Source organism: Engystomops pustulosus, chromosome 7 (assembly GCF_040894005.1).
Source record: "Engystomops pustulosus chromosome 7, aEngPut4.maternal, whole genome shotgun sequence".
Lineage (NCBI taxonomy): Eukaryota > Metazoa > Chordata > Amphibia > Anura > Leptodactylidae > Engystomops > Engystomops pustulosus.
This window is the reverse complement of record NC_092417.1, coordinates 151353731-151381368: the sequence shown is the minus strand read 5'-3', so window position 1 is coordinate 151381368 and position 27638 is coordinate 151353731. Positions and strand designations below refer to the sequence as shown.

The 27638-nt window shown below is 40.7% G+C and overlaps 2 protein-coding genes across 3 annotated transcripts; both read right to left on the bottom strand.

Annotated features, from left to right (window-relative positions):
* Window positions 1-1110: 1110 nt before the first annotated feature.
* Window positions 1111-10227, bottom strand: LOC140071042 (uncharacterized). Its single transcript, XM_072118266.1, has 7 exons — window positions 9041-10227; window positions 8299-8327; window positions 7747-7878; window positions 7223-7289; window positions 6459-6566; window positions 4013-4414; window positions 1111-2322 (listed from the first exon to the last, which is right to left on the bottom strand). Exons 1-7 carry the CDS (start codon window positions 10145-10147, stop codon window positions 1381-1383), a joined length of 2787 nt encoding a protein of 928 aa, XP_071974367.1. The 5' UTR covers window positions 10148-10227; the 3' UTR covers window positions 1111-1380.
* Window positions 10228-12940: 2713 nt separating this feature from the next.
* CDCA5 (cell division cycle associated 5) lies at window positions 12941-27628 on the bottom strand. 2 transcript variants are annotated; one of them, XM_072118259.1, is made up of 10 exons: window positions 27498-27628; window positions 27207-27417; window positions 26761-26831; window positions 25737-25799; window positions 24530-24649; window positions 24406-24444; window positions 21453-21569; window positions 21328-21366; window positions 20265-20753; window positions 12941-14829 (listed from the first exon to the last, which is right to left on the bottom strand). In XM_072118259.1, exons 2-10 carry the CDS (start codon window positions 27262-27264, stop codon window positions 14749-14751), a joined length of 1077 nt encoding a protein of 358 aa, XP_071974360.1. In that variant the 5' UTR covers window positions 27265-27417; window positions 27498-27628; the 3' UTR covers window positions 12941-14748. The 2 variants fall into 2 exon arrangements, with proteins under 2 accessions (XP_071974360.1, XP_071974361.1); XM_072118260.1 differs by having other exon boundaries at window positions 27207-27414; window positions 27498-27622.
* Between the last annotated feature and the right edge of the window lie 10 nt (window positions 27629-27638).

Genomic DNA, 27638 nt, shown 5'->3' with positions numbered 1-27638 from the left:
TACATTCACATGGCCGTATGGGGGACGTATATACGTCCCCCTTAGATGGCAATGGGTGCACGGTGCTATACGGGAACTGTACGCTGCAGCACACGTGTGCCATATATCGCTGTCCTGGGTGTCGACGTGTGCCCACTGTGCTACGTTACGGCTGGCACAAGTGTGTGTGAATATAGTCTTAAAGTTTTGCAGGTTGCTGTTGTATGAAGGCCTTAAATGTATAGACTGTTTTACTATTTTTTTTATTTTTTTTTTACTATAACAGCGGAATGGAGCCATTAGAAATAATTTTGTATTGGTGGAATGGAATTATTTAACTTGGTATATCTCGGTAAAGTGTACCACTGAATTAATCCACAGAAAATTACAGCTATAGGTCAGTAGTACTGGTGATCATAGTTTGAGTTCAGCTGTATTTATGAGCAGACTTTTTACTCCACATTTCCTGTATGCATTTATAAGCAAGGGGAGGTATCAGTCCTCATGTATACAGCTGGACTCAAAACCACACAGTTTATGTATTCTCCTGGTGCTGCTTTTTGTGTTGTGTTGGCTACTAGTGCTGCAGTCCTGGAGCTGATTTATGCTATCCTTTTGTGGAGCAATACATTAAATTCTAAAGCGATAAATTATATTCTGTTTTTATTGAACAGATTATTTATTTCAAACCTTGTGAGGGAAAAGGAAGAGGAGGGGGTGTAGGACCTAGCAGAAAGTTTTCAAGGTCAGTGTGTACAGATGTAATGTCCCGCAGGCTCATGCCGTTTCATAAGGAGGCGGTCACTCTAATAAATCCACTTTAATACAGGAAGGCATAATTGTAGGGTGAACAGAATATAGGCTACTCCTGTGGAATTTACAGGTCATACAACATATAGTTACAGTAAGGCTTCTTTTACACCATGGTTCTTCAAACTGTTTACAATATGATTGCGACCATCAGGTCAAAGAAGCCTCCTCATGGCTGGTATCCAACGACATAGGCTTCTATGTCATTAAGCACATCAAATAGTGGTATTTCATGCAGGTTGATCCGACGACGAAGGAATACTACCTTATTTTCCCAATGGAATTCATTTTTTGGCCTGTTAACCATATTCATTGGGAACCTTCCCAACGTATATAGTGAACTGATTGTAAAAACTTGGTGTGAAGATTTTTTTTTTTTTTAAATACACATATTTGAAGCAATCTGAGATGTCTAAATGTCATTCTGGCTTAGAATAAATATAAATTTAAGGTGACTTATCACAGTCATGGAACAATAGATAGTTTTTCATCTCTCGCCAAGCCTTTGTCCAAAATCCATAAATACACAACATATTATGGTGCAACATGTATAGTATTGTGTCCATGTTAAATGTACAATGGACACAATTCCTAGAGTAAAGTAGAATCCAGAGATGAGTTATCTCCTTGATCTCCAAACCTGGTGGGCATAAACTTTGACCTGACCGTGATCTGACTGTGTTTTGGTTGACTATCATTAATCGTTGTATGAAAAGTCACTGTCCTTTCTTTTTTGGCCTTCCTTTCCTTTCCTCCTTCTTGACCATGATGTTGGCCTTCCCAGGTTCCCATAAGTGATTCACTTCCCGATGGACTTCTTAATACAAATGGAATACATTGGTTATGGGGATCAGTAGGCTGATCAGGTATGGACAAAGAACTTGGAGGAACTGATTTATGGTGGGCGGCAGCTTCATGTTTTCCTAAAGGTCGAAACCCAACCTCTCCCACAGGGCAAGTATCTGCAAAACTTCCTGAAAATGAAGATCTTTTAGCTGGTATTGGAGATGTTATGAAGTCTGTAGATTGCATTCTTCGGTTTAAGTCATCGTGAAGACTGTGCAAAGGATTGTAATAGCTGTAGACCATATTGTCTGGTTGAGAAGATCTCTCATTGTAGTTGTAGAAATCATCTTGGTGTGATGCTGTATACGGCATATTCTTTGAATCACTAGTTGAAGGATTTCCTTTTGGGTAGTTTGGAAGTTGAATTTCGCCTCTCATTACATGCCCTTCAATCTTTGAGGAGATTTCAACAAAACTTTGAGACTTAGGAACGGCAAATCTATCCGAAGGTGGGGTCAATCCTAAAAGTGTATCCAGGATCTTTTGTGCAGACATATAATCTAGTGCTGGATCCTGCGATCTCATCTCAACCCAGTTAATGAGTGTATCCTCCCCAGAGCTTTCCGAACTACTGGCTCTGGCGTGATGGTTTGGTTGTGGGATGCGATGTGTCGGAAGTAGGCTTGGAAGAGGAAGAGAAGGCTTCAAGGACCCGGATAGTTTTTGTTCTGTTCTGGTTTCACAGTTCTGTTAGTATAAATAGATTATATTCAGTGTGATCAGCATGAGCGTGTTTTATTACAACATTTCGGAAGGTAAAATCAAAGAGAAAATCAATTAACTACGTCTACTCATCTGCCTGGTCTACTGCTTAAGCACCACCACGTCTGCTTCCAGGTAGGGCTGCTAATATAACTATAGGTTCTAAGGGGTGCACCCTATAATGTAAATCTTGGAGGATAGTTGCAAAGCAACCAAACTGTTTATCATTTTATATTTTGTACAATTTGGGTTATGCATATATAAAGGAGCAGCAATATAGATGGTCTCACAACATTTGAGTAACTACAGTATTTATAGATGCAGACTACGTTCTGTGGGAGCTTCCAATGTTCTGCTTCGTCATAGGAGCAGAACAATTAAATTAACAGAAACCCCCAATTTTTACACTAATGAATGACAAACATCAAAGGAGCCGATAAGATCCCATTGACAATGAGGTTCATTGGACTTGTTTCGGTGTCTATCATTTTGTTGGACATAAAAGTCCTAAATGCAAAAGGCTTGTTTGGACTTGATTTGTCAGATAATCTCTGATGGAGGCTCATAGCTGAACCTTTAGCGTAGATGTGAACTTACCCTAGATTGTTCTGTTTCATCATATAGAAATATACAGTATGTTGAGGTGACCTGTTCTGGACATTCAATGCCATTCTGATGTGGTACATCCTCTATCCAAAAATCTGATACTAATCTTTCTCACCTGAGTGAAGTTGCCCCCCCCCCCCCCCACCTTGTTCAATCAAACAAAATTGGCATCAAACGTTTGTGCCGCTATCGTTTTTAAGATCTTAATAAAAGTTTCCAGAAGTCATTCAGACGTCAACCAGCCCCACCACATTACCCAAATCAAACAAAACTGGTTCCAATCAATTGTGCTGTGTTTGTTTGTGCAGCTTTTGTTTTGAATATATTAACAAAATTTTAAAGGGCAAAGGGTCGACCAGGCCCCCTCCCTCCCCCACATTAACCGAATCAAACAAAACTGGTGTCAAACGTTAGTGCTACATTCGTGCTGGTTTGTGCAGCAAAAATTTTCATGTGCTGCTATCGTTTTTAAAGTATGTTTAGGTGTTTACATAGGTTTAGGTGTTTAGGATGAACTGGTAAAAAAACAAACCTACTGACACTTCCCTGGTTTGATCACCAGAGGGAGCTAGCAAACACATTGCACTTTGGAAGGAATGAACTGATGACGTCTGGAAAAAAATGATCAGTACATTAAAAACGATAGCGGCACAAACATAGCACAAATGTTTGACACCAGTTTTGTTTGATTCGGTTAATTTGGGGGGGGGGGGGGCAGGCACTGTGCGACCTTTTAACCTTTAAAATTGTGTTAATATATTCAAAACAAAAGCTTCACAAACAAAAATTTGAGCAGCAAATACAAAGCACAATTGATTGGCACCAGTTTTGTTTGATTTGGGTAATGGGGGGGGGGGGGCCTGCTTAACCTCTGATGACCTCTGGAAACTTTTCTTAATATCTTAAAAACGATACTGGCACAAATTAAAATTTCTGCTGCACAAACGGTTGACGCCAATTTTGTTAGATTTCAACAAGGCGGGGGGCAACTTCACTTAGGTGTCTTTCTCCCCTCTTTACTTCATTCCTAGCCTAATTGCCTTGATCCACTGAAAATGCATTCTCTTACATCAGAGTTTCCATCATCTTTCCGGTCATCTGAAAAACTTTCCCCAAGGTTAGGAAAACGTGGAGACAGCAGTTTACATGTAGGTAGAGTATCTTCTAAGCTGCACTCGCTTTCAGTGGAGGTGTACAGGGTATGAAGGGCAGGGAATGACCTTTGCCTCCTAGGACTCCATGGTGTGAACGCAGTCAGACGTGGTGTAGCGTTCCCCTCTTCTTTGCTCTCCTCTCTGTTACATTTCACATCGCCACTATTAATGTCCGCACAACTAGTTTGTAGAGAGATGGTGCTGGTCGACTTGAGGTCTTGTTTGCTTTCTATTTGAAGGCCACTGTTAGGACCTCGGTGGGATTCTTTCATTGAGTCCAACTTATCAGCAGGTAAATGTTGAAGAATGGAGGATACCTGTATAGTAGTATAGAAACACAAAGTGTATTAAAAATGTAACCTGTTTCCTGGTTTGTACGTTGAGCCTGAGCCATGAGCAGCGTGTAATTCTGACATTTTTATAAAAATTCTGAAATTTTGAAAGCCAGCTAGGCGGGGCTTCCCATCACCTTACTCTGCCTTTTGGCCAGTTCTTCCCCCTACTAAGGAGAAAGGACTGAGAGAGATTTATCTCCCCATGCAGGAGTGTAACTACAGGGAGATCAGCCATAGCAGCTGCTATGGGACCCCAGAATCTTGTGTATGCATTAGGTGTGTATATGCTGTAAGTGTGTGCATATGGTATGGTAATATATGTTTGTATTTGCTGTATATGTACATAGTTTATGCTATGGTAAAATAGTCTGATATCAGATACACATGATCATAACTTAGTAAAGGGAACCCCCCTCCACATGACTCAGTGATCAATATCATACATAGAACACAAATGGAAAGTTTGTGAAAACATAGTCAAATAGAACAATTCGGGTTATTTTATATTTAAAGATTGAAAAAGTCTTTTACTCTGGACCCTCAAAGTTCTCGGTCTTTACTTCCTGCAGTGCAACTATTGGCTGAAGCTGCATCTCGCAGACTTCCTGCTTTGTCCACACCCCCAGACTGGGGCTTAATTCTAACGGCTTCTCCCTCTATTTAGAAACGCAGATAAATGCCTTAATTAAAGAGTATCTAAAACTTTAGTTTTACTCATACATCTAGTCACCATGATCTTCTTCTACTTGTTATTCATATCCTTCCTTCTAAAATCAATCATCTTAAAATTATGCTTTGAGTTTGAAGGGTTCCTCAGGATTTTGCCAGAGTCCCTCCATGCTGCAGATTCACAGGCTGTTACAATGAGCAAAACATGTCTCACCCGTCCCCCTGCTTGCTTCCTCCTCCCTTTAGCCTATGTAATCTAGCAGCAGCTGGAAGTGCAGGAGGAGGGGAGACCTGCTCTCCTCATTGTAACAGCCCACAAAGCTACACCACTGAGGGGCTCTGGAAAGACTTTTTAGAGTCCCACTAACTCATTAAAGGAAACCTACCACTGCTCGCATGATGAAATCATGCGAGCAGACCACCCGGTAGGCTACTTAATGCTGATGCCGCCACATAGTTTTGTTAGGCTCGGCAAACTTTACTCTAGCTAAAAAAAACTATTTTTTTACATATTTAAATGAGCCCTCCGGTGCTACCCTGCGCCATCTTCGGGCTGGCGATGACTTCCAATGTTTGATTATTCCTCCTTCAGGTGCCGAGAGCCGTGACGTCACCAAGCTCTCGGCACCTGAAGGAGGAATAATTAAACATCGAAAGCCACCGCCAGCCCGAAGATGGCGCAGGGTAGCACCGGAGGGCTCATTTAAATTAGCTAAAAAAAACTTTTTTTTTTACATAAGTAAAGTTTGCCGAGCCTAACAAAACTATGTGCCGGCATCAGCATTAAGTAGCCTACGGGGTGGTCTGCTCGCATGATTTCATCATGCGGGCAGTGGTAGGTTTCCTTTAACATAATTACAAAAGGTGATTTTAGAGGGAAGGAAACAGTAGACAGCCAATATAAGAAGATTACCACAGTCACGATGCCTGGATCTAAGAGTAAATGACCCTGGTATATCATGATGGATTTTGATAGTAGCTTTCCTTTAAATGAGGAAGGACACAGAAACAGATTTCTTTGAATAACAAAAAAGTATATACAATAATTTATCAATAGCTTCATTATTGATTTTTAAACATTTTGTCTAAAGTTTAGTTACACTTTAAGATCAACCAGGAAATAAGTGAATATTGGTTCTTACATCTGGAATATGTACCTTATATACTCGAGTATAAGCCTAGTTTTTCAGCACAAAAAATGTGCTGAAAACCCAAACTCGGCTTATACTCGAGTAAAAAATATATAGGTTTTACCAGGTTTTTGTGGTAAAATTAGGGGCCTCGGCTTATACTTGGGTCGGCTTATACTCGAGTATATACGGTAGCTTGTTTGTGAGAATAAATAGAGGGAGCTTACATTAAGTTTTTCCAGAGCACAAATAGTACTTTGTGCCCGTGCAAGATGATCCAGGAGCTCGGTGATCTTCTGGTTCAAGGAATCCTTGTCTTGATCCAAGTTCTCAGTCTGGGTTATTTAGAAGTAAGGAGGGAGATATAGGAAATATTTGTTACTGGGTATTTTGTACAAAAGCGTTAATCTGAGTTACAATCTATTTCCATTTTAATTTTCCATTCACATAACCATATGAGGGCTTTATGTTTGGAGAGCGAGTTGTGCTTTCTGGCGGCACCATATAATATTTCACACGGTTTATTGGCTGGAGGCCAAGTAATGGGGAAATTATATAAAAGAGGAAAAAAATGTAAAAACTCAGATGAGATAAATACACAATACTGTGATGCTAAAAATGATGCCCTATATACTGTGGTAACAAAAACGTTGTCTCACATTTACCGGATTTCGCATCATTTGACATCTCCCACGTTTTTTTTTTCCTGGAACACCGGGGGGAGAGGCAACACAGGAGCAGCTGCCAGGCTATACATCTATATGCTTTTATATCTGCTGCATCAGGTAAGTACCTTACTTATATGAAAGGGGTACCCTGGTTATCTTTAAATACACGAGGAGAGTGCTCTGTTTTGTTTTTGTACACTTTCTTAACTGGAGTGTGCATTGTGAACTCACACTCACCCCCTTCCCAGGTTTAATCCCTAATTTGAGTGGCAGAGTGGCTGCCTACCCCTCCTCCTGAACTCGGGCAGCATAACCAAACTCACCGAGGACTGGTGATCAGTGTCTTGGATCTGGACGGTTGCGTGTGTGCCAGAAAACTTATCATTCTTTCTGAAAAGGAGAAAATATGTAAAATAATAATCTTTATATGACGTCATCATATTCCGTAGCACTTTACAAATCAAAGATTTTATATGTTCTGCAACGCAACAACAAAAAATCAAATAGTATTTAGCAAAAAAAATCTTTGGTCAACTTAATGAATATTGTATGCAGGCATTTTTTTGTGCTGTAATTTTTCCTTAGATAACTGATATATCTAAACATCATAATGGGGCACCATAGGCCACTATGGACAATCTGCTCAGCTCCTCTTGCTCTATAACACACTGCCTGCAGATAGGACACTATGTATAATCTGCCGAGCTCCTCCTGCTCTATAAAACGCTGCCTGCAGATAGGACTCTATGTACAATCTTCTCATGTCCTCCGGCTACATAACATGCTGCCTGCAGATACAGGCTGCCTTCACAATTGTGCTGAATTTTCGTAGTAACAGATTCCATACCTTCTAGATGTATCAGTGAAGTTCTCCAAATTTTTCTCAGAGTGAGGAGATAAAAGTGGGCCACTAGGACTCCCCCACCAAGATGTTTGGGGTGTGATGGGCATTTTAGTAGTATGGGCTGTGGCACACCCGCTGATGGAAGGAAGAGAATACATCAACAATAGAGAGATACAACCAGATACAAAGAATTAAGACTCCAATAAGAACATTTTGTCACTTCACTTAATGTGTATCTTACTCTTTATTAATGATCACTTATAGAGTGATGTCAATGATACTGATAGGGAGAAAGAGATCCACTAGTTCATCCATTCAGGAGGAATTCACAAATCACAGTAATAAAACAAAACAATTTTTCATATAATAGAAGCTCGGGAAGGGTAATTGCTTTAATAAAATGATGCAGTTATTAAATCTGAACCAAACGAGAGAAAATGCGGATAATTGTACTAAAACAGATACATCACAAGAACTGCCTGATATGAAATAATAACCCTATTAAATGAAAATGTACTAACATATATGAAATTATTCAGATCTAAAGTAACTAACCTGTTTTGAGATTTTTCAGAGTATGAAACCTAAAAATAATAAAAAAAAAATAATGGTTAGAGTTTAGATTTCAATAATGTCACTGGGGATTCACATACATTTCTGTTCCGTAAAGTAAAGAGAAAGGTTTAAGGATATATATGATCGACAAACAGAGTATGGAGCAGGAAGGAGACACTGCCATTCTCAGTGCTGTGGCTGAATCAAGTCACTGCAGCTTAATAATAATTCTTTATTTACATAGTGCTCACAGATTACGCAGCGCTGCACAGAGTTTGCCAAATCAGTCCCTGTCCCCAATGCGGCTCACAATCTAAATAACCTACCAGCATGTTTTTGGAGTGTGGGAGGAAACCCATGCAAACACGGAGAGAACATACAAACTCTTTGAAAATGTTGACCTGGATGGGACTTAAACCCAGGACTGCAGCGCTGCAAGGTTGTAGTGCTAACCAATGAGCCCCCAACTCACCTCAACTGCAGAGAACAAGTAATGTATGAGGGTGCTGGGTCTTTTTTTAGGACCTAATCCATGGATGGGTTATCAATATTGTTATCCCAGTAAACCAATCTAATACCTCCGGTCAGAAAGACTGTGGGGTTGGTTTGAGATATGGTAAGACTAAGATAGAAACCACATTTCACATGTTATAGAATACACCAGTTCCCATACTACACTACCAACCTGGCACCAAGGAATTAGCGTGCAATACACAAGATAGTTAAGAGGCCATCAACTCACCTTCCCCTTTATTGAACTTCCGCCACTTTCCTTTTTCTCGTTTTGTATTTCGGTTGTGTTTCCGCTATTCATCCCTTTCTCGTGTGACATCCTGCGGCTCGCCCTCCTCGGTTGATGGGTCGAGGCACCTAGGTTGTCTTCAACTCTTTCTCCTCTCCGCCATGTTGCGGAAGATACAGAATCAGGGCTGGTGCTCATGTCTCTGTTCCTCCGAGGTACAGGAACTTCAGTGGCCATTTTTGTCTTTGCCTTTTCAGCTTTGCCTTTTCCTTTCCTTTGTTCTCCTGAAATACTGTGCTGAGTCCTTTTGCCTCTCGAGCCTGAACTATCTGTGCTCGAGTTCTTCCATTGTTCTCGATTGCTGTGTGAACTGTGTCTTTCCTTGACTCCTAGAGAATTAAGGTTTGAAGGACTTAATACTTGTATGGTAATCTCATCTAGAAAACGAGAAAATTTCTGCTTCTCTTCTGTCCCCTTTCTTCTACCATTTCCTTGCCCCTTCCTTGTTTGTTTTTCTGCTAGAGCTTCCATGGATCTTGCCCTGCGACCTCCATTTTTTAGGGTTCTTTTATCATCCGGTCGACTCTTTCTTTCAGGTGTCGCATCTCTGGTTTGTCCTCCATGACTCTTCTGAGTTGATCCACTTCTAGATATTCCTGGGGACAGTCGTTCTGCGCTACTTCTATTAGCTTTTCTTAGATGTTCTAGATCCTTCTGCTTTACTATGTAATCATTCTTCTCTCCATTACCTTTTGTCCTTGCAATAGATAGATCATTGCAGGAGCGTGAGTGGGGGGCAAGAGACTGGTAACCAGAAAACCGTCCTCTGACTCCGTAATTGGATTCTGATGACCATGGAGATGAAGAGGAGGATGGGGAAGAAGAAGACATACACTCTTTATAGTACTGGTCCCTAATTCCTTCCCATCTTGCTTCTTCCTTCTTTCTACCCTTCTCTGCTCTGTGGCCAGAAGAATGGGGTAATGGTGTAAAGAATTTCTCCATAACTTCCAATTTTCCAGCGGCTACTTCAGAACTACCTTGATCCTCCCAGGTTGACCTGGGTTCTGAAAGTCTGTTTCTTCTAACCTCTTGCTTAGTATTCATGGTCTCTAAAACACCCTGTGAGCCCACCACAAACTAAATGTGTTCCCCCTCCTCTCCTGTATCTCAATATGAGTACGGAACTGAAGCCCGCTGACGTACAGAAAGGCACATGAGCGGAAAATGTAACACATCACAGTGAGTAATATTGATGGCTTTTGTGAAAAACACCTGTGGGCATAGTGAGATGAAAAAAAAATCCATTCCATTAAAAGGAGAAATATAAAATGTAACTGGATGCAAAAATGTGACCTGACATTTAATCAATGACCCTGTGGAGCATGAATGTGTACAAGGTACTGTTACATAACCCCGCAGAGTGCAGAGGAAGTTTTATTAGGGAGCAAAATAATGACATTTATTCGTGCCTAGTAGTTGTTGTCACTGGGTACTGCAAACAAGCGAAATATGTCATGCATTTTAGGCCATCTCTTGTACTTCAAAAGTCATCAGTCCAGATATTGTCTATGGATTCTCATGCGGGTCCAGTGTCTTTAGCTCTGTGTTCAGCACCATGAAGAACATGTGAAATAGCTGTGCACCACATGCAATGTGACTTGTTGTTGCTTGCAACTTTTTATGTTGATAAATTTAGAACCACAATAAATATTTCCCACATTTCCAGAGGATAGGAGCTAAATTGGTGATCAATGGGGGTCTCAGTTGTGGGACTCCCACGGATCACGAGAACAGGGATCCATCCGTCCCCAAAAAGAACGGAGTGGCAGGTTGGGCATGCATGCTGCCACTTCATTCACTGTCTATGGAACTGACGGTGCTCAGCTATTTCGATCCAAGGCATAGAAAGAATAGGGCAGAAGGGAATAAACTACATTTATACCACTTTTCATTGAAAAAACTTTACCCAATATAGTGGCCAGCGGCGTAACTTGAGGGGGTGCAGAGAGTGCGATCACAACCGGGTCTTGGAGGCTTAGGGGCCCATGAGGTGTCACTTTCCCATATGAGAAAACTAGCACTATATACCATACATTATAGTCGGGGGGCCTGGCACAGACTTTGCACTGGGGCCCATAAGCTATGCCACTGATAGTGGCCTTCAAGATGGCAACTATGTTCTGGGCATACTTTATAAGATAGAACCCCCCCCCAAGCCATTACTATTCACATATGTAATTTTTTCTTTAGTTCCCAAAATAAGAGGGTGTCCTCTAGTTTGAATGATCATGTACCAGCCAAGTATATGCCAAACGTGCAAGATTTACTAATTTTGTAATGTGTGACAATATTTTCTGTTTTCTATTACTGTTTCTGGACATTATGTGACACGTAGCCTTCATTTTGGAGTTTATCTCATCACTGCAGTCTGCATGAATGGCTTGTAGACCTGTCAAAGCTACTGGGTGGAGAAGTAGCTGCTGTGACTCACTGCTCCACTGCCAAAGTAACTGGAACTTTGCTCCGACATATTACAAAGTTTCTTATACTCATTTGTATGATTGATGTATGCAAAAATGACACGTGCCAGTGTTCCTAAATAATAATAATCCTTGTTATTCATTAAATTATTTAGTGCTTCTTAATGTTATATTCTCTAAATCTAAATAGGACTAAAGGAATTGCAACTATTTTCTCACTTATACCCACTACATGGAAAGTGGACTGACAGGAGGTGCACTCAGGTCATCTCCCTAGGACAGAGTTCACCAAACACTGAATCTTCCTTCAGTCCCAGGCAATGCTGCTCTGAGCACTATTTTAAAGCGAAACTTCTTCGGCTGTTTGGAACTGCAGGAAAGTTTAGACGGTTTTGACAGAACTGCGTTATTTTTGGAGATCATCCTGCTAGAACCACCATTCTTCCTGTACAGAGAGACCCCAGAGAGAAGCTACAACAATAGTCTGAATTTGCCCTCCTTCTTTCAAGGTGGCCTCAAGGGGCCAGAAATTTAAAGATGTGGAAGGACAGGTAGCAAAAAGTTACTACTTAACTCAGATATGAATCTGTCCATTTGAAACAGGAGCAGATTCACACAAGTTTAAGGAACGCCTGCATTATCATCCAGAATAACTAGCCAATGGTCTGCAGAGTCAAATCCTTGGAGAATTGCACCAATCTTCAGGTTATATCCAACACTATCCTTGTTGAAGTAATTAAAGGGACTGCATCAACTATTTACGTAACTATATTACTCATTTTGGAATCCGTTTTCTTTCTTTCATTTCCGATCAATAATTATAGGGGCAGCCATTCTGCCTGAGCTCTAGTAACAGCATTTTGTTATACGGCTTATGCTTTTTTTTTTCTGTTCTCGTGGCCTTAGGCAGAAGTGGTCTAGAGTTGATTCATTGGGTCTATCGAGAATTTTAGAGATGTGATCAGTACAGATAGGGGTAGATAAGCTGTGATCTCAGGATTTCTTCTATTGTTAACCTATATGTGGATGTATATGTGAATTGACAGAACTGCTGTACAGAAAATCTCTACAGAATATATCACTTTATAGTAAATACAACAAGTAGATTTTTTTTTTTTTTTTTGAACATCACAAATCCCCCAAAATATTGGGGATTTATCAAGAGCTGATGCATGTTCCTCCAGCTACATTGGATTTAGTAAGAGGCTTTGTCCTCTTAAAAAAAAAAAAATCTGGCACACAACCTTGTGGCTAAATCCCTTCTTTGACTGATGAAGGGCATTTCCAGCCCCCCACCCCTTCCTTATTTGGAGGTGGCCTTGTGCCAAGAATTTGACTATTTCAAGGCTTGTACACCTCCCCTTTGTTTATCATAAAACTTGGTAAAACAAAAAATAGGTCTTGTGGACAACTTGGAAACTTGCTACATCCCCTTTAATTGGATGAGGACACATTTCTAGTGACATGTCATTTTGTTCTCCATGCACACACAGATTTATGATACATAGTTTCTTAAAATCTTAGTTACCATGTTCAGCATGAATTTGGGATATTCATCTGCATTTTTTTTTATTAACAACATCTTAATAAAAGGACACAGTTTGTGTTATACGGCTAGGTTTACTAAAGGAAAAGGGATATAATACATTAAAATGAGTGAAAATTTCAGAAGTCCCTGAGCAGTAATCCAACATATCTGAATGTGAGAGGCCGTGACATCATCTAACCATGGAGCAGATCTGATGTCATTTAGCAGTGTATTATTACCAGGCAACTCCATAAACTAAAACTGTAGCTGCTTAGGGGATAATGCCACATAGCGGACACTACTATCAATAATCCATTAATCTTAATAAACATCCATTGGAAAACCTAAAATAACTAAACCACAATTTTCTGCCACTTATTTTCTGTGCCATTTTAGCTTCATTGGACTATAAACGTTCATGATTTATAACACAGAGCAATGCATGTTAAACATCCTTTTTGTATGTGACACACCTGGATGGTAGACATATATTATGGGAGATTTATCAGAAGTGTCTGAGAGCAGAACTGTTGTAATTGCCCACAGCAACCAATCAGAGCTCAGTGTTTATATTCCCACAACTGTTTATAAAACTAAAGCTGAGCTCTGATTGGCTTCCATGGGCAACTAGAGCAGTTTAACCTCAGAGACTTCTGATAAATCTCCCCCACTGTAATTATTTCATCGCTGTTAGCCTGCTTCGTGTGCTTTCTTGGAGCCAAACAACAGATCTGTTGTTGGTGGACCATTTATCATTGGCGTGCAAGGTCTATCCACTAGACAATAGCAGAAAAAACTATGTATGAGCCTACCCAAATTATATTACCCATGTACTACCCCTGTAATCTGCAAATTGCACACAAATTCTATGTTTGTGTGAATGAAGCCGTAAATATATTGTGCATTTCATATGGTTGGCTGTGAAGGGACTTCTATTGCCAATTAATAAATTATTAGCATTTGAAGATGTAGCAGAACCAGACCTGCTATTCATCTATTAATGCTATGTTACATTTACACTGAACTTTAACACATATGCGAATATATACGAATACATTATCACCCACGCCATACATTTTGTAGAAGAAGTGGCATCTCTGGTTTACAGGAGCCAACTCACGTAGGTTCCTCATCTTGCAAGGCAGTATTCACATCTGTTCATAGATTTGTGAATGAAGATATGGCTCTGGACCCATCCGTTCTATGGAGGCTACACTAAACCACCATCATGGAATATAATAGAACGTATTTTTTGGACTATAAGGCGCACCGGATTATAAGGAGCACCATCAATAAACGCCTGTTAAAACGTCTAGGTTCATATAAGGATGAATGACCAGCAGGTGGCAGACCTGTGCACAGTTCAAGGCAGCTATTGTCTGTAAGTACGATTCACATATAAGGCGCACCGGACTATAAAGCACACCTTTGATTTCTGAGAAAATCAAATGATTTTTTGTGCACCTTATAATCTTAAAAATACGGTATATACTCGTGACTGGAAGCACGCTATATTTAACTCCTCAATATAGAGGGAATATAAGAAACATTACATAATCCATCTTCAGTAAAAAGAACCTGCCACCATAAAATAGGCAACGTAAATAAACATATACAACAACAAACAAGACAACTCAATATAAGAACACATCTAGAGACGTCTATATACAAGCAGAGTCCAATGTGAAGCGGTGCGGTCACTCCACAAGAAGGTCAAATTTCTCCGCTTCTTCAAATTGCGCATTCATGGCTGCCGCCCACTCGTCCAGTGCCGACACCTGGGAATAACATGAAAAGTGTTAAGCAATGCGCCATTTTATAGGATCTTGTATGTTTTTAGTAAAACCATCAGTAAAATATAATGACTATGAATAGCAGGTTCCCATTTTACTCCACATATCACGTGACCAATTCTGTCTGGCAATTGGTCAGCCGAGTACCCACTGCGTACTGCCAATAAACCGGTTATGGCGTCTTGCTAGCCAGTCAAAAACGTATTTATTTATTTATTTTTAAATAAAGTGGGGTCCAGTAGCTCCCATACAAGTCAAGCTACATTTACCTCTATGCGGCACTGAACAAAGAACAGTTAAAGAACTACAGTAATGATGTGACTCTACGATAACGCAGTGAGGAGGGCGACAGCGCAGCAGCTATGGAATATACTGCAGGCACCAGTTATTGATCACAACCACAACTACAAATAGCTCAGACCCATAATGGATCGCTGCCCTTGGCACTGCCACCAGTCACTGTGAGAGGAGAGAGAAATCAATACACATCCATAGGTGTACAGGGTAACTAAGCATTTTAAAGGAAACCTACCACTTGAAGTGGCAGGTTTCAGGTGGAAATACCAAGCACCAGCTCAGGGTGAGCTGGTGCCGGAGCTGATTTTTGTTAGTGTTTTAAACCGCTGTATTGCGGTTTAAAACACTTTTTAAACTATATAGCCGGCGCAGGGAGGTACGCGCTCGGCGCTCCTTCACTTCCTATGTAGCCGCGCGCACGGTCACGCGCATGGTAAGCGCCGAGCGCGTACCTCCCTGCTCCAGCTATAAAGTTTAAAAAGTGTTTTAAACCGCAATACAGCGGTTTAAAACACTAACAAAAATCAGCTCCGGCACCAGCTCACCCTGAGCTGGTGCTCGGTATTTCCATCTGAAACCTGCCACTTCAAGTGGTAGGTTTCCTTTAACCCCATAATGACCGCCCTATCGGGTTTTTACGGCGGTCATTAAGGGTACTTCTTCTGATGCGACGCCTTTCTACGGCGGCGCATCAGAAGAAGTTTTCGGGACACCGGGTCTCGCTGGTGCCGGGCTGTGATATCACAGCCCAGACCCGGCACTAACACCCGGGATCGGAAAAACTCCGATCCCGGGTGTTTAACCCCTTGCACGCCGCGGTCAAGCATGACCGCGGCGTGCAAGTGTGTCCCCCGTGGATCGGACCCCCCCGGTGTGCTTACCGGGGGATCCGATCCCTCCTGCCGCTGCCCCGGGTTCCGACGAGTGACCCGGGGCTGTCGGCTCCTCTTCTTACCGGGTCCTGCCTTCCTGGCAGGACCCGGCTGTAAGTAACTGAGCATGCGCAGCAATACAAGTGTATTGCAGTGTAAAGGCTTGAATAAGCGATCGGATGATCGCTTATTCAAGCCAAGAAATAGAAAATGTAAAAAAGTAAAAAAAATTTTTTTTTATCTTTTTATAATATAATTAAATAAATAAAATAAAAGTCCCATAATCTCCCCAGTAACACATAAAATGCAAATAAAGTATATAAAACACAAAACACGTACATATTTGGTATCACCGCGTCCGTATTAATCTGTACAATAAATCTAAATCAATATTGAACCCGCTCGGTGAACTACGTAAAAAAAAAACTCGAAAAACTTCCCATAATATACAATTTTTCATCAAACACCATCACAAAAAATGTTCTAAAAAGTGATCAAAAAAAGTTACGTTCCCTAATATGATACGACTGAAAAGAACAACTGTTTTCGCAAAAAATAAGCCCTCAACCAGATCTGACAACAGAAAAATACAGAAGTTATGGCCCTGAAAAGTTGTCAATAGTAAAAACAATGCGATTTTCTCCAATATTGGTTTTGCTCAGGAAAATTGAGCAAAATAAGAAAAACTATATAAATGAGGTATCACCGCAATCGTAGTGAACCAGAGAATAAAGATAAAATATTATATTTACGTTACGGTGAGCGGGGGGGGGGGGGGAGTTTGGGGGGGAAATGCTCACAATCCAAAATAAAAATTGATGATTTTGTTTGTGTCCCCCTTGAAATAGTTAATAAAATCTCATGAATAAGCTTTAGACTCCCAAAATAAATTATTTATACATTGTATCTCATCCCATAAAAAATAAGCCCTCATATGATCGCATTACCAAAAAAAATAAAAATTTATAGGTCGTACAATGTGACAATACAAATCTGCAGTGAATGGCGCCTCCATTCATTCTATGCTCGGCCGTGCGCCCGTACAGCAGTTTACCACCACATATGGGGTATCAGTACACTCGGGAGGAATTGGGCATCAAGCGTTGCAGTGCGTTTCATCATTTAATTTATTCTGAAAATGTCAGTTTTGGCCTAAATGAATGTATTTTCCAAAAAAATTCCATAGTTTCTAAATCGCAGGTCCATATTTTTTAACCCATGTGAAACACTTAAAGGGTTAATGGACTTAATAGAAGTTGTTTTACATATGTTGAGGGGTGAACTTTCTATAGTGGGGTAATTTATGAGGTTTTACTATTACTTAGGCCTCTCAAAGTCACTTGGAAGCTGAGTTGTCCCTCAAAATGTGAGTTATGGCAATTTTCATGAAAATAAGAAAAATCGCACCTAAAGTTCTGCACCTCATAACATCCTAGAAAAATGACCGGAAGCATAAAATATCATCCCAACATAAAGCAGATATTCTGTAAATGTTAATTATCAAACTTTTTGGGTATTTTTACTTCCTGTCTGGAAACCAGAACATTTCAAACTTGGAAAATGAAGAATTTTTACAAACTTTTGCCAAATTTTCACTTTTTTTCAGAACGAAACGCAAAACTTATCACTTAAATTTTATAACTAACATGAAGTACAATGTGTCACGAGAAAACATTCTCAAAATCACCTGGATATGTTAAAGCGTTCCGAAGTTATAACCAATTATCGTGAGACATGTCAGATTTGAAAAATCGAGTCTGGTCATTGAGCTGAAAACTAGTGTCGGTGATAAGGGGTTAAACTAATTTTTTGATTATATAAACGTTGAACTATAAAGTTGCACTTTTTTTTTTAGCAAATAAATGTCAGGAGAATCCAGCACCGCCAGCCTCTACTGACCCTTGTCCTGAGTATCTGTGTAACGATGCCAAAGACTTTGTCCAATCACAGAGAGCACAGCCTTGTTGGTTCTAACTATTCCCAGCTGAATTAGGGAGGTTAAAGAGGACCTGTCAGAGACATTAAACCACTGAGCCTATGGCCTCTTATCAAGTCCCTCAGTGGCCACTATTAACATAATAAGCTTAATTCAGGTAGTCCCCGGGTTATGTACAAGATAGGGTTTGTAGGTTTGTTCTTAAGTTGAGTTTGTATTTAAGTTGGAACTGTATATTTTATCATTGTAACCCCAGCCAGAACTTTTTTGGTCTCTGTGACAATTGGATTTTAAAAATGTTGGGTTGTCATAAGAATCAGGATTGACAGTAAAGCTTCATTACAGACTCCTGTGATAACTGTTATAGCTGTTTATTGTAACCTAGGACTAAAGCACAATAAAATACCAACATCCAGAGGTCCGTCTGTAACTAGGGGCCGTATGTAAGTCGAGTGTTTTTAAGTAGGGGACCGCCTGTACTGCGCAGTCAAGCTGGCGTACTACACCGTGGCTTCATTTTTACTGTTCTTGTGCAATAAAGCCCGGCTGCAGCTTCATTGAAAAATTGCAAGGGAGCGAGAGCACAAGAGATAAGTCCAGTGCACTCATATCTAGGCAAGTATAAAGCCACATAGGGACATGGTAAAGGGTGACGAGAGACAAACCGCAGGTCCATAAGGACCTGTGGGTGGTTTAGTGACCCAAATCACACTGACAGGTTCTCTTTTAGGACCTTACAGTGACCTTATTACATGCTTCTTGCATCACTGTAAAGTCCTTAAAGGGGTTACCCGGGTATACAAATTTACTGAGGGCTGGGCTGCCGCTGATGTCCCGCGCCCTGGTCCGTTTGATCCGTGCCCGTTTGTTTACAGGGGCACAGAAGCTGCGCACAGGGAAAGTCCGGTCCGCGATGTGGCCGGCTCCTCCCATTCGTCCTTTTAAGCAATGTAAGCGCTGGGAGATGGTGTCGGATGGGAGCTTCCGGCCAGCGCACAAATGAGACTGACCGCCGAGCGCCGACATCAGCAGGGCCAGACGAGGCAAGTACCCGTTTATTATTTTTAAATAGCCTGCCACAGCCCGGCCATAACTAAATTTGTATACCCAGATAACTCCTTTATACCCTTTAATGCTGCCGGTAGTAGTTCGGTAGCAGGAGATGGGAGAAGAAGCACTCTGCCACAAGGTAAGTAGCTGAACTGCATGTTATGTGCTTGGCCGTTTGTGACCACCAGGGAATTTTAAATTGATGTCAAAAATAATTTGCTCAACTTGTACATTCTCCCTATTCTTTGTATCCAAGTGTGATACCTACACTGAAATATCGGTCTACAAAAATGATTTACCCCATCACATCGGCCACGAGCACATACATTGGTGCATCAGTGTCTGCAGTTTAAAAAAATTAAAACCTTCTGTACAAAAAAACTTCTTCATTTTGCAATGTTCTGGAACTAATACGTTTGTCATACTTCAGTTCACGGAGCTGTGGGTGGTGTCATTTTTTTGAGAATTTTGATGACGTTTTCAATGCTATCATTTTGAGGACTGTACAGCCTTTTGATCACTTATTATAGAATTTTTAATATTTTTCAAAATGGCAAAAAAGTGTCACTTTCGACTTTGGGCACCATTTTACGTTACGGGGTTAAACTCGGACATTTTGGGACGCGATGAGACCAAACATGTTTCTCATTCTTACGGTTTACTTGCTTTTATATGTGATTTAGGGAAAGGGGGGCGATTTACTTATTTTTTTTTAACCATTATTTCAGATCCTCCAGGGTAATTTAACCCTGCAGGGTCCGATTGCTAATACTATATACTGCAGTACTACTATTAGAGATCATTGCACATGGCAAGCCTGCGGGTCTCAATGAGACTGTGGGCTGCCATGCCAACCGATCGCTATCCGAGCACTTTCAGGAATAGAACAGGCATTTATAGGGATTTTTTTTATTTTTTTTAAAATATATCACGTGTTTGTGGCGTCCGAGTTGATTCATTTTATCACAACTCCACCAAAGGTCACAGACAACTCCACTGCCCTTAAATACAACATTTGTTTTCTTTTAAGATTAAAAGTTTACTTTGTAATTAAGCACAATTTACCAATTGTGCCACCATAAAAATATGGGTGAATATATACCTTTCAATTTTTATAACTTAGAAAATCCTTTTTCAGTAAAAAGATCTAGAAAACGTATATATTTGAAAACAAAATTTGGAGTAATGATTTATCCTTCTCCCCCAATGTAAAGCCCAGCAGTGTAGCATTCTGGTGTTAACAAATTCCTGAACCCCACTCGTACCTCAATCTGTGGAACTTTACGTTTCCTCCTCTTCTGCTTGACAAGAGCCACCCCAGGAATATTCAGATCGGGCTCCTCCATAGATAACCTCTTGGATGAACTTTCATTAAATGTCTGTTTCATTTTCTCACTAACTTTCTTGTTCTCCACCTCCTCTTCTGAGCTCAGAAGCTTGTCAAATCCAAAAAGTGACCTCCTCCCAGATTTGGATGTAAAGTTTGGGGTTGAGGTGTCGGATGAATCCGTATTTCTAGTGGGACTGTACAGAAATGAGCTGCCGTTCATAGACATCTCCAGCCTGCTATAGGAGCGCCGCACCTTCTGGGACATCACTTTCTGCCGGTCCTCGAAGCCAGGAGACTGAGGTACATTCAGGGGAATAGGAGATAAGATGTCTATTTTGGAGGTTATGGATTGGTCTGGTGCGGCTTTAGTTATTTCTTGGGGCTTGTGAAGTTCTGCATTTTCTTTCTCTGCGTTTGGTGATATCTGTAAAAGAATGACATTTTTTCAGAAGACATAGTATTACTACAAGCTTTCACAGACAATAGGCTAATCAACAATAGTGGCAGGGTGCCGCAGTGGAACGAGTGTGCTGAAGAGGGTACGAGGTTCAAAGGGGTCGTCCAGTCTCAACAAGTGAGCCCCTATCCACAGGGTAAGCTGATCAGTGGGGGTCTTAGTGGTGGGACCCCAATGGATCGTAAGATCCAGTGTACCCCAAAAGGAGGTAGCAGCCAGTCGCATTTGCGCGCTGCAACTCCATTCACCGTCTATGGAACTTCCGGCAGCGCCATAGAAATGAATAGAGAAACAGGCGCATTCTTGGGATCCGTGGTGGTCCGCACCCACCAACCAACAAGTTAGCTCATATCCAAAGGATAGAAACTCACTTGTGGTAACTGGACAACCACTTTAATACGTTTATGCCCAGACAATCCCTTTAAGTCATACACACAAAATTGCTTTAGTTAAAATGACTGGTGTGCAGAATGTCTGCCCCTCTTCTAGAAAGCACACGTACAGCCATCAGGTATCATCACAATGGTAAATCTGAACTCACCCTCGAGCTTCTTCTAGGCTTCAAAGACTGCGTCTGCTCCTAAGAATAAGAGAAATTGTAACTATCACTCAAGTTCCTGGCTAAGAGATTTGATGAAGCATCTTTAGCGTAGTTGGAATACTTACCTTTGGTGTGGACTGTGGTGCAGACAGTGGAGTATTAGGCTCAGATGACCTTAAGCCAGGACTAGGTTGTTCTACTGGGGTTATAGTATTCGGCATAGATTCAGAGGCGTTAGTGGTCTGTAAGATAAATGGGACACAGACACAATTAGCTTACAACTCAAATAATCAATATAAGGTTATAAATATATAGAGCACATGGGGAGGCTATAGAAATAATAAACCGCTCAGACTCTCCTTCTCCTGAACTCCAAGCCAGCAGCATTGCCACTAGCCGGGCTCGTTTTTTTTTTTTTTTTTTTTTTTTTTTTAAATAGAGGCAGTGACGCATCATCCACAGCCTTGCACCTGCTGCAGTAGCAGTCAGTGGGCACACAAAATGGCGCAGGACAAGAAATTCACAGGAGGAGTATATGAGCCCTCACCCACTCGCGGCATACAGGCAGTCCCCGGGTTACATACAAGATAGGGTCCGGAGGTTTGTTCTTAAGTTGAATTTGTATGCAAGTCGAAACTGTATATTTTATCATTGTAGATCCAGACAAAAATTTTTTTGGCCCCAGTGACAATTGGAGTTTAAACATTTTTTGCTGTAATGGGACCAAGAATTATCAATAAAGCTTCATTACAGAGACCTTACAGCTGATCATTGCAGTCTGGGACTATAGTAAAGCATTCAGAAAGCTTCACCAGAAGTCAGAGGGGTCTGTCTGTAACTATGGGTTGTCTGTAAGTCGGGTGTCCTTAAGTAGGGGACCGCCTGTATATCAAACATCCGATACGTCCATAGGCTAACCTCGTGTGACTGTGCGTAGCTCTCAGGCTGAGTGTTAGCCATGTGTGAGGTCCCTTTACGTGCCAATGACAATAAAAGATAGCTCAAGCCATAAACTCGGACAGGAATAGGACCTGCTCTCAGTTTTTCAGCTCATACACAGGGACAGGGAAACAACAACCCTATGCTTGAGTACATAGAAGAGAATATGGACATATACTAGCCATAGAAACAATGACTAGCACATAACCACAAAAAAACTGTTCCGGCGTCATCTGAAAAAGGTGAGTGGTCTCTCTTAACCTCTCATTTTAGACCTTTAGGACCAGGCCTGATTTTTAAAATTTGCCCGGTATCATTAAAGGAGGTTATAACTTCGTGACGCTTTAACATATCCAGGGGATTTTGAGATTGAAGTACAATGTGTGACGGTAAAACAAAGTAATAGAAAAATTTTGATGATAACTTTTGTATTTAGTTGAATACAATTGAAAATTGAAATTTGGCAAAAATTTCTAAAAATTATTCATGTTCAAAGTTCAAAATGTTCTGCTTTTCAGGCAGATAGTCACAGCAACTTTATAACTAACATTTCCGCAATGTCTGCTTCATATCGGCATAGGGTTTTTTGTATCTTCTCTCTTTTCTAGGTTGTTAGGAGGATCAGAATTTTGGGTGCAATTTTTCTCCTTTTTATGAAAATCACCAAAACCCTTAGAGGCATCTCCGCAGTTTTAACTGACTTGGAGAGGCCTAAATAGCAGTATACCCTCATAAATCATGCCATTTTAGAAACTACACCCCTCAATGTGCAGAAAAAAAACCAACTTTAAGAAGTGTGTTAACCCTTTAGATGCTTCACAGATGCAAAATAGAGGTGTCATTTACAAGCTGTAAGTTTTTTTTTAGACAATATATTAATTTTGGCCAAAAATTAAACTGTCACAAAGTATTAAATGACGAAAAACTCCAAAGTTTGATACCCAATTTCTCCCGAGTATGAGGATGTCCCATATGTGGTGGTGACTGCTGTACGGGCGCACGGCTGGTCATAGAAGGGTAGGAGGCGCCATTCAGAGCAGATCTGCATTGTCAATAGCTATTAATCAGATTTTATTAACTCTTTCTTGGTGGTGGTTAAAAAAAATAATTAATTCTTGTTTATGGTTTTTAGCATTTTTTTTCCTCGGACGTTCACTGTACCATAAAAATAATGTGTTATCGTTATTCTATGGGTCATCACGATTACAGCGATACCCCAATTATATGGCTTTTTTATGGTAAACTTGTTTTGCAGAATATAGAACTCATTTTGTGAGAAATTTGCTTGTTTTTGCATGGGCAAGTAACAATGGGTAGAACATTTATATTTTTTTGTTTACAGTGCTGGTTTAGTGTTTATTTTTTGCGGGACAAGCTGTACTTTTTCTTGGTATCATGTTGGGATAAATTTTACTTTTTGATCACTTTTTATGTGGTCACACGTGAAAATGTAATAATTTGAAAGTTTTTTTGTGGTTTTTTTTTTACGGCGCTCACCGTACGGTTTCAGTGACAATTTTATTTTATTGTACAGGTTGTTACCGACATTGTGATACCCTATGTGTTGTGTTTTTTGGCGATTTTCATTTTTTAAAAAAATGTTTTATTTGATTACTGCATGGGATGGGACTTAAAGGGAACCTACCACCACGAATCTACCTATAAAGGAGAGCTCTTTTTAGAGCTAATCCTCACGTCCCCGCTAACTTTTGGTACACTTTATTGACCTAATATGTAAATTTCGTTATGCGGCTACTGGGGCGTGGAGTAGCCGGCACGAGGCTACACAGCGCGGCTACTCCACGCCCCAGTAGCCACATTACTCCTCCTACCCTGTTGCGTGCGGCGCGCAGCTACCTCGTCCGTCATGATGGCGTTCTGCGCATGCACAGCTCAAGATAGTCTAAATAGTATATGAATAAATTTAAACAAGAGATGTGATGAAGCATTTGATATATACCTCCAGAGGCACATATCAAAAATCTTCTGAACCCAGAAAACCTCTAAGTCATACACATAAAATAGCTTTGATCCAAATGGCTGGCATGCAGAATGTCTGATCCCCTTCCTAGGTGAATCCTATCCTTCTAGGAAGCACACAGTTATCAGGAGTCATCATATTGCTAAATCTGCACTCACCCTTGAGCTTCTCCTGGGCTTCAAAGACTGCGGCTTCTCCTAAGGTTAAAGGAAATTGTAATAGCACTCAAGTTCCTTGCCAAGAGATTTGATGAAGCATCTTTAGAACAGTTGAAACACTTACCTTTGGGGTGGACTGTGTTGCAGTCAGTGGAGTGTTAGGCTCAGATGATCTGGAGCCAGGACTGGGTTCTTCTATCAGAGTGGTAACATTGGGCTTGGATTCAGCAGAGGCGAGGGCGGCCTGGAAGATAAATGGGACCAGATGTACTATTAATTTATATACAAGTAATATATTCAATAAAAAGTTATAAATATATGGAGGTCATAGGGATCAAACAAGTAAGCAGACCCCAGCACTGCCCCATTCCATTATCGCCAGACACATCAGGTTTTTGGACCAACTGCCAGACTTAAATGGGTTTTCCAGGATTGTATCATAATATAAAAGGTTGGACTTCTTAAAGTCCAACCTTTAAGAATTAAATGTTTTTCCCTATAACCTGTGATATTTTTGCTCTCCAGAAAGGCATCCAGGCCTCTCTTAAACTTGTACATAGAGTCCAGAAACAGCGCTACACCTGACCGTGGTTAGTGCTGGTATTGCAACTCAGCTGTATAGAGATGAATGGAGCTTAGTTACAATACCATGCACTACCCATAATCAGGAGAGGCGCTGTATCTGGAAAAAAAAAATCAGCCACAGGTTTTTTGTAACCTATACAGAGAATAAAGGTGGACAGTCATCCAGCTGTAGAGTCTTGATCCATCACCCTAACATGTCATAGGTTTTATGAAATAATATCCTTTTCAAAACTAATTCTAATTTATTAGAGCAAAGCATCTGAACCGTGTAATGGAACAAATGTCATTGGCGGTAATTAAACATTTTCCAGTCTTTTAGCACAGCACCTATGCAGATCTGTGTGTCTCCATGGTAGCAGACAACAAACTGTGTAGTCAGATCCTGCAGTCATACTCTCTTATGTGTCCTTTGCTAATTCACCAAGACCAACTTGGAGGAAAAAACAGAAGGCACTAAGACATGGAGATTTGCTGCCTACTACATATGGAGAAGCAACTGGTTCCAGGTATTAGCTCTGCAGCCGTCTATCACAACATGGTGATCAGAATAGGTGCTATATATATAGATATATATAGATATATATAAAACAAAATTGGGTTATAAAATGTATGTGCTTATATTTTATGACTAGAGGAATACCTTTAGGTACAACCATTGCGAATAACAAATCACTCTAAAAGGGATTGGTCAGGATTTTAATATGGTTAAACAAGAGAACAAAAAAAATTGCTGAACGGATAATTACCAGAGTTTTGCGAGGCATGATTTTCTTAGCAGTGACGGAACGTTTCATGACTGGTGCAGGCATCTGTAAGAAAAGATTATGTTATTGGATATTATTTCGGATGATATCAGGTGATCTGAACTTCAAGATCAGGTTATTTTGCTAGGTCAGTCACTGAAGTGCCACCGGTAAAGCAGTCAGTGATGTCTTTAAAACAGCCATGATAGAGCGGCTGAACAAAAGCTCTATGAGCGGCACCGGGCGGTCAGTGCTAAAATGGAGTGGGTCAGATACATTTATATTAGAAATTGTTTAAGTAAGGTGCCATAAAACAGCATTCCATATGACATGGACAATTCCTTTAAATAATGCTTAGGGCTGCACTTGTAATATCAGTGCTGAGCTAGGATGAGAATATAAAAAAAACCTTGGACAAATGGTGGATCATCCACACGGGAACACAAAAAGTGTTGGTCTCTGAAGCAGACAACTATTGGTCTGGGACTGATGTGAAGCAGGGTCATGTGACAAATAGTCAATTTTTAAACCACTTAACTACCAGCCCCCCTCAGGAAGGGTATGAAATATTCTAAAACTCCCCCTTATTTTAAATTAGCCTTCCAAAGTCATATGTAAACAAAGCGACAAGAGTCACTACAACTAGAGATACAGGCAGTTCAATAGTTGGAAATGTGAGATGTAGATTTTTAACTGACTTATATTGAGATTGTTATCTTCAATTTGACACCAATAAACCTGCTCAATTTGCTACAAAACCAAAGCTATGAGCATGTAAATTGACTCTCCCTCCGCAGCCTCTAAACTTGACTTCTCTTGGTTCAATTTCACATGACTTAGGATGAGATTTCTCTTAAAAGGTAAATGGTCAAGATTTCACATAAAAGAGGGAATACTCAAAAGGACATTTCATCCCCTACCTGTGGGGGGGGGGCTGGTGGTTTAATGGGGTAAAATCTGGGGATAGGGTGCCCTTAATAATCCAAGAAGCCCATACAAAAAAATATATAATTTGCATTAAACATACCGGGCTGTCACAAGATTTGTTGAAAGAAGCAGAATTTCTCTGGGATCTTCTGGTGGGTGGAGAAGTGATACCTGCAGGGTCAGAAGAATTAACAATATAATTTACAAAAGTGTCAATTTACAGCAGTCAGGGCATTATCCATATGTTTATACATGTAAATATATTAGGTAATAAATGGCAAGGGGGTGGGGTCACAAATAGACTTCAGATATACTATAAAATGTCATTATAAATCTGACGTTTCCCTCTGACACACAGCGACCTCTGATGACGTCACTGATGACTAGATACAGGGAGTACCATACTACCAAAATGAAATGCAAATATGGAAAAAGTTTGATGCAATAATTTCATAGAAAATATCCCTTGCAGCTGTGTATTAAGAGATTTCTTGTCTCCTATATATAGTAGTGAGCTATATGAGGCGCCCATCTGATTGCACTCACTGTCATGGCCCCAGGTGACAGTCCCTTGGCTGCCGCATTTTTTCTTCCGATCAGACATGTTGTCGGCTCCAGTTCTCAGCACTGATCTCCTCTCCCAGTGTAATGTGTTGTATTAAGATATAAAAGGATGCCTACGTACTACCGCACCGTGTGTACAGCGATTACATAACGCGGCGCCGCACACCTCTCCCAGACCACCGTGTCTTTCCTACTAAAAAAAAAAATCGTCTCTCATCAATCGAATTTCTATAAGCAGATAATTCCGCTTATACGACAAACATCGCAATCCACCCCAAAAGTCTCCCCGCCGATGAGATCGGAGGAAATAGTTCAAACGTCCCGCGCCCGCTCTGTTCCCGGAACAGGAAGTGACGCTGGCATCCCGCCCGGCGCCATATTGCAGGTGGAGGAAGTGACGTCATGACACATCGC

Coding starts and splice junctions, on each gene's coding strand:
- LOC140071042 (XM_072118266.1), bottom strand. CDS start 10,147: ATGAATACTAAGCAAGAGGTTAGAAGAAACAGACTTTCAGAACCCAGG. Junction 8,328..9,040: donor GAAGTTCAATAAAGGGGAAG/GTGAGTTGATGG, acceptor TATTATTTTTAG/GTTTCATACTCTGAAAAATC. Junction 2,323..4,012: donor AAGATGATGGAAACTCTGAT/GTAAGAGAATGC, acceptor TTATACTAACAG/AACTGTGAAACCAGAACAGA.
- CDCA5 (XM_072118259.1), bottom strand. CDS start 27,264: ATGTCTGATCGGAAGAAAAAATGCGGCAGCCAAGGGACTGTCACCTGG. Junction 21,570..24,405: donor AGCCCAGGAGAAGCTCAAGG/GTGAGTGCAGAT, acceptor TTTATCTTACAG/ACCACTAACGCCTCTGAATC. Junction 20,754..21,327: donor AGCCTAGAAGAAGCTCGAGG/GTGAGTTCAGAT, acceptor ATTCTTTTACAG/ATATCACCAAACGCAGAGAA.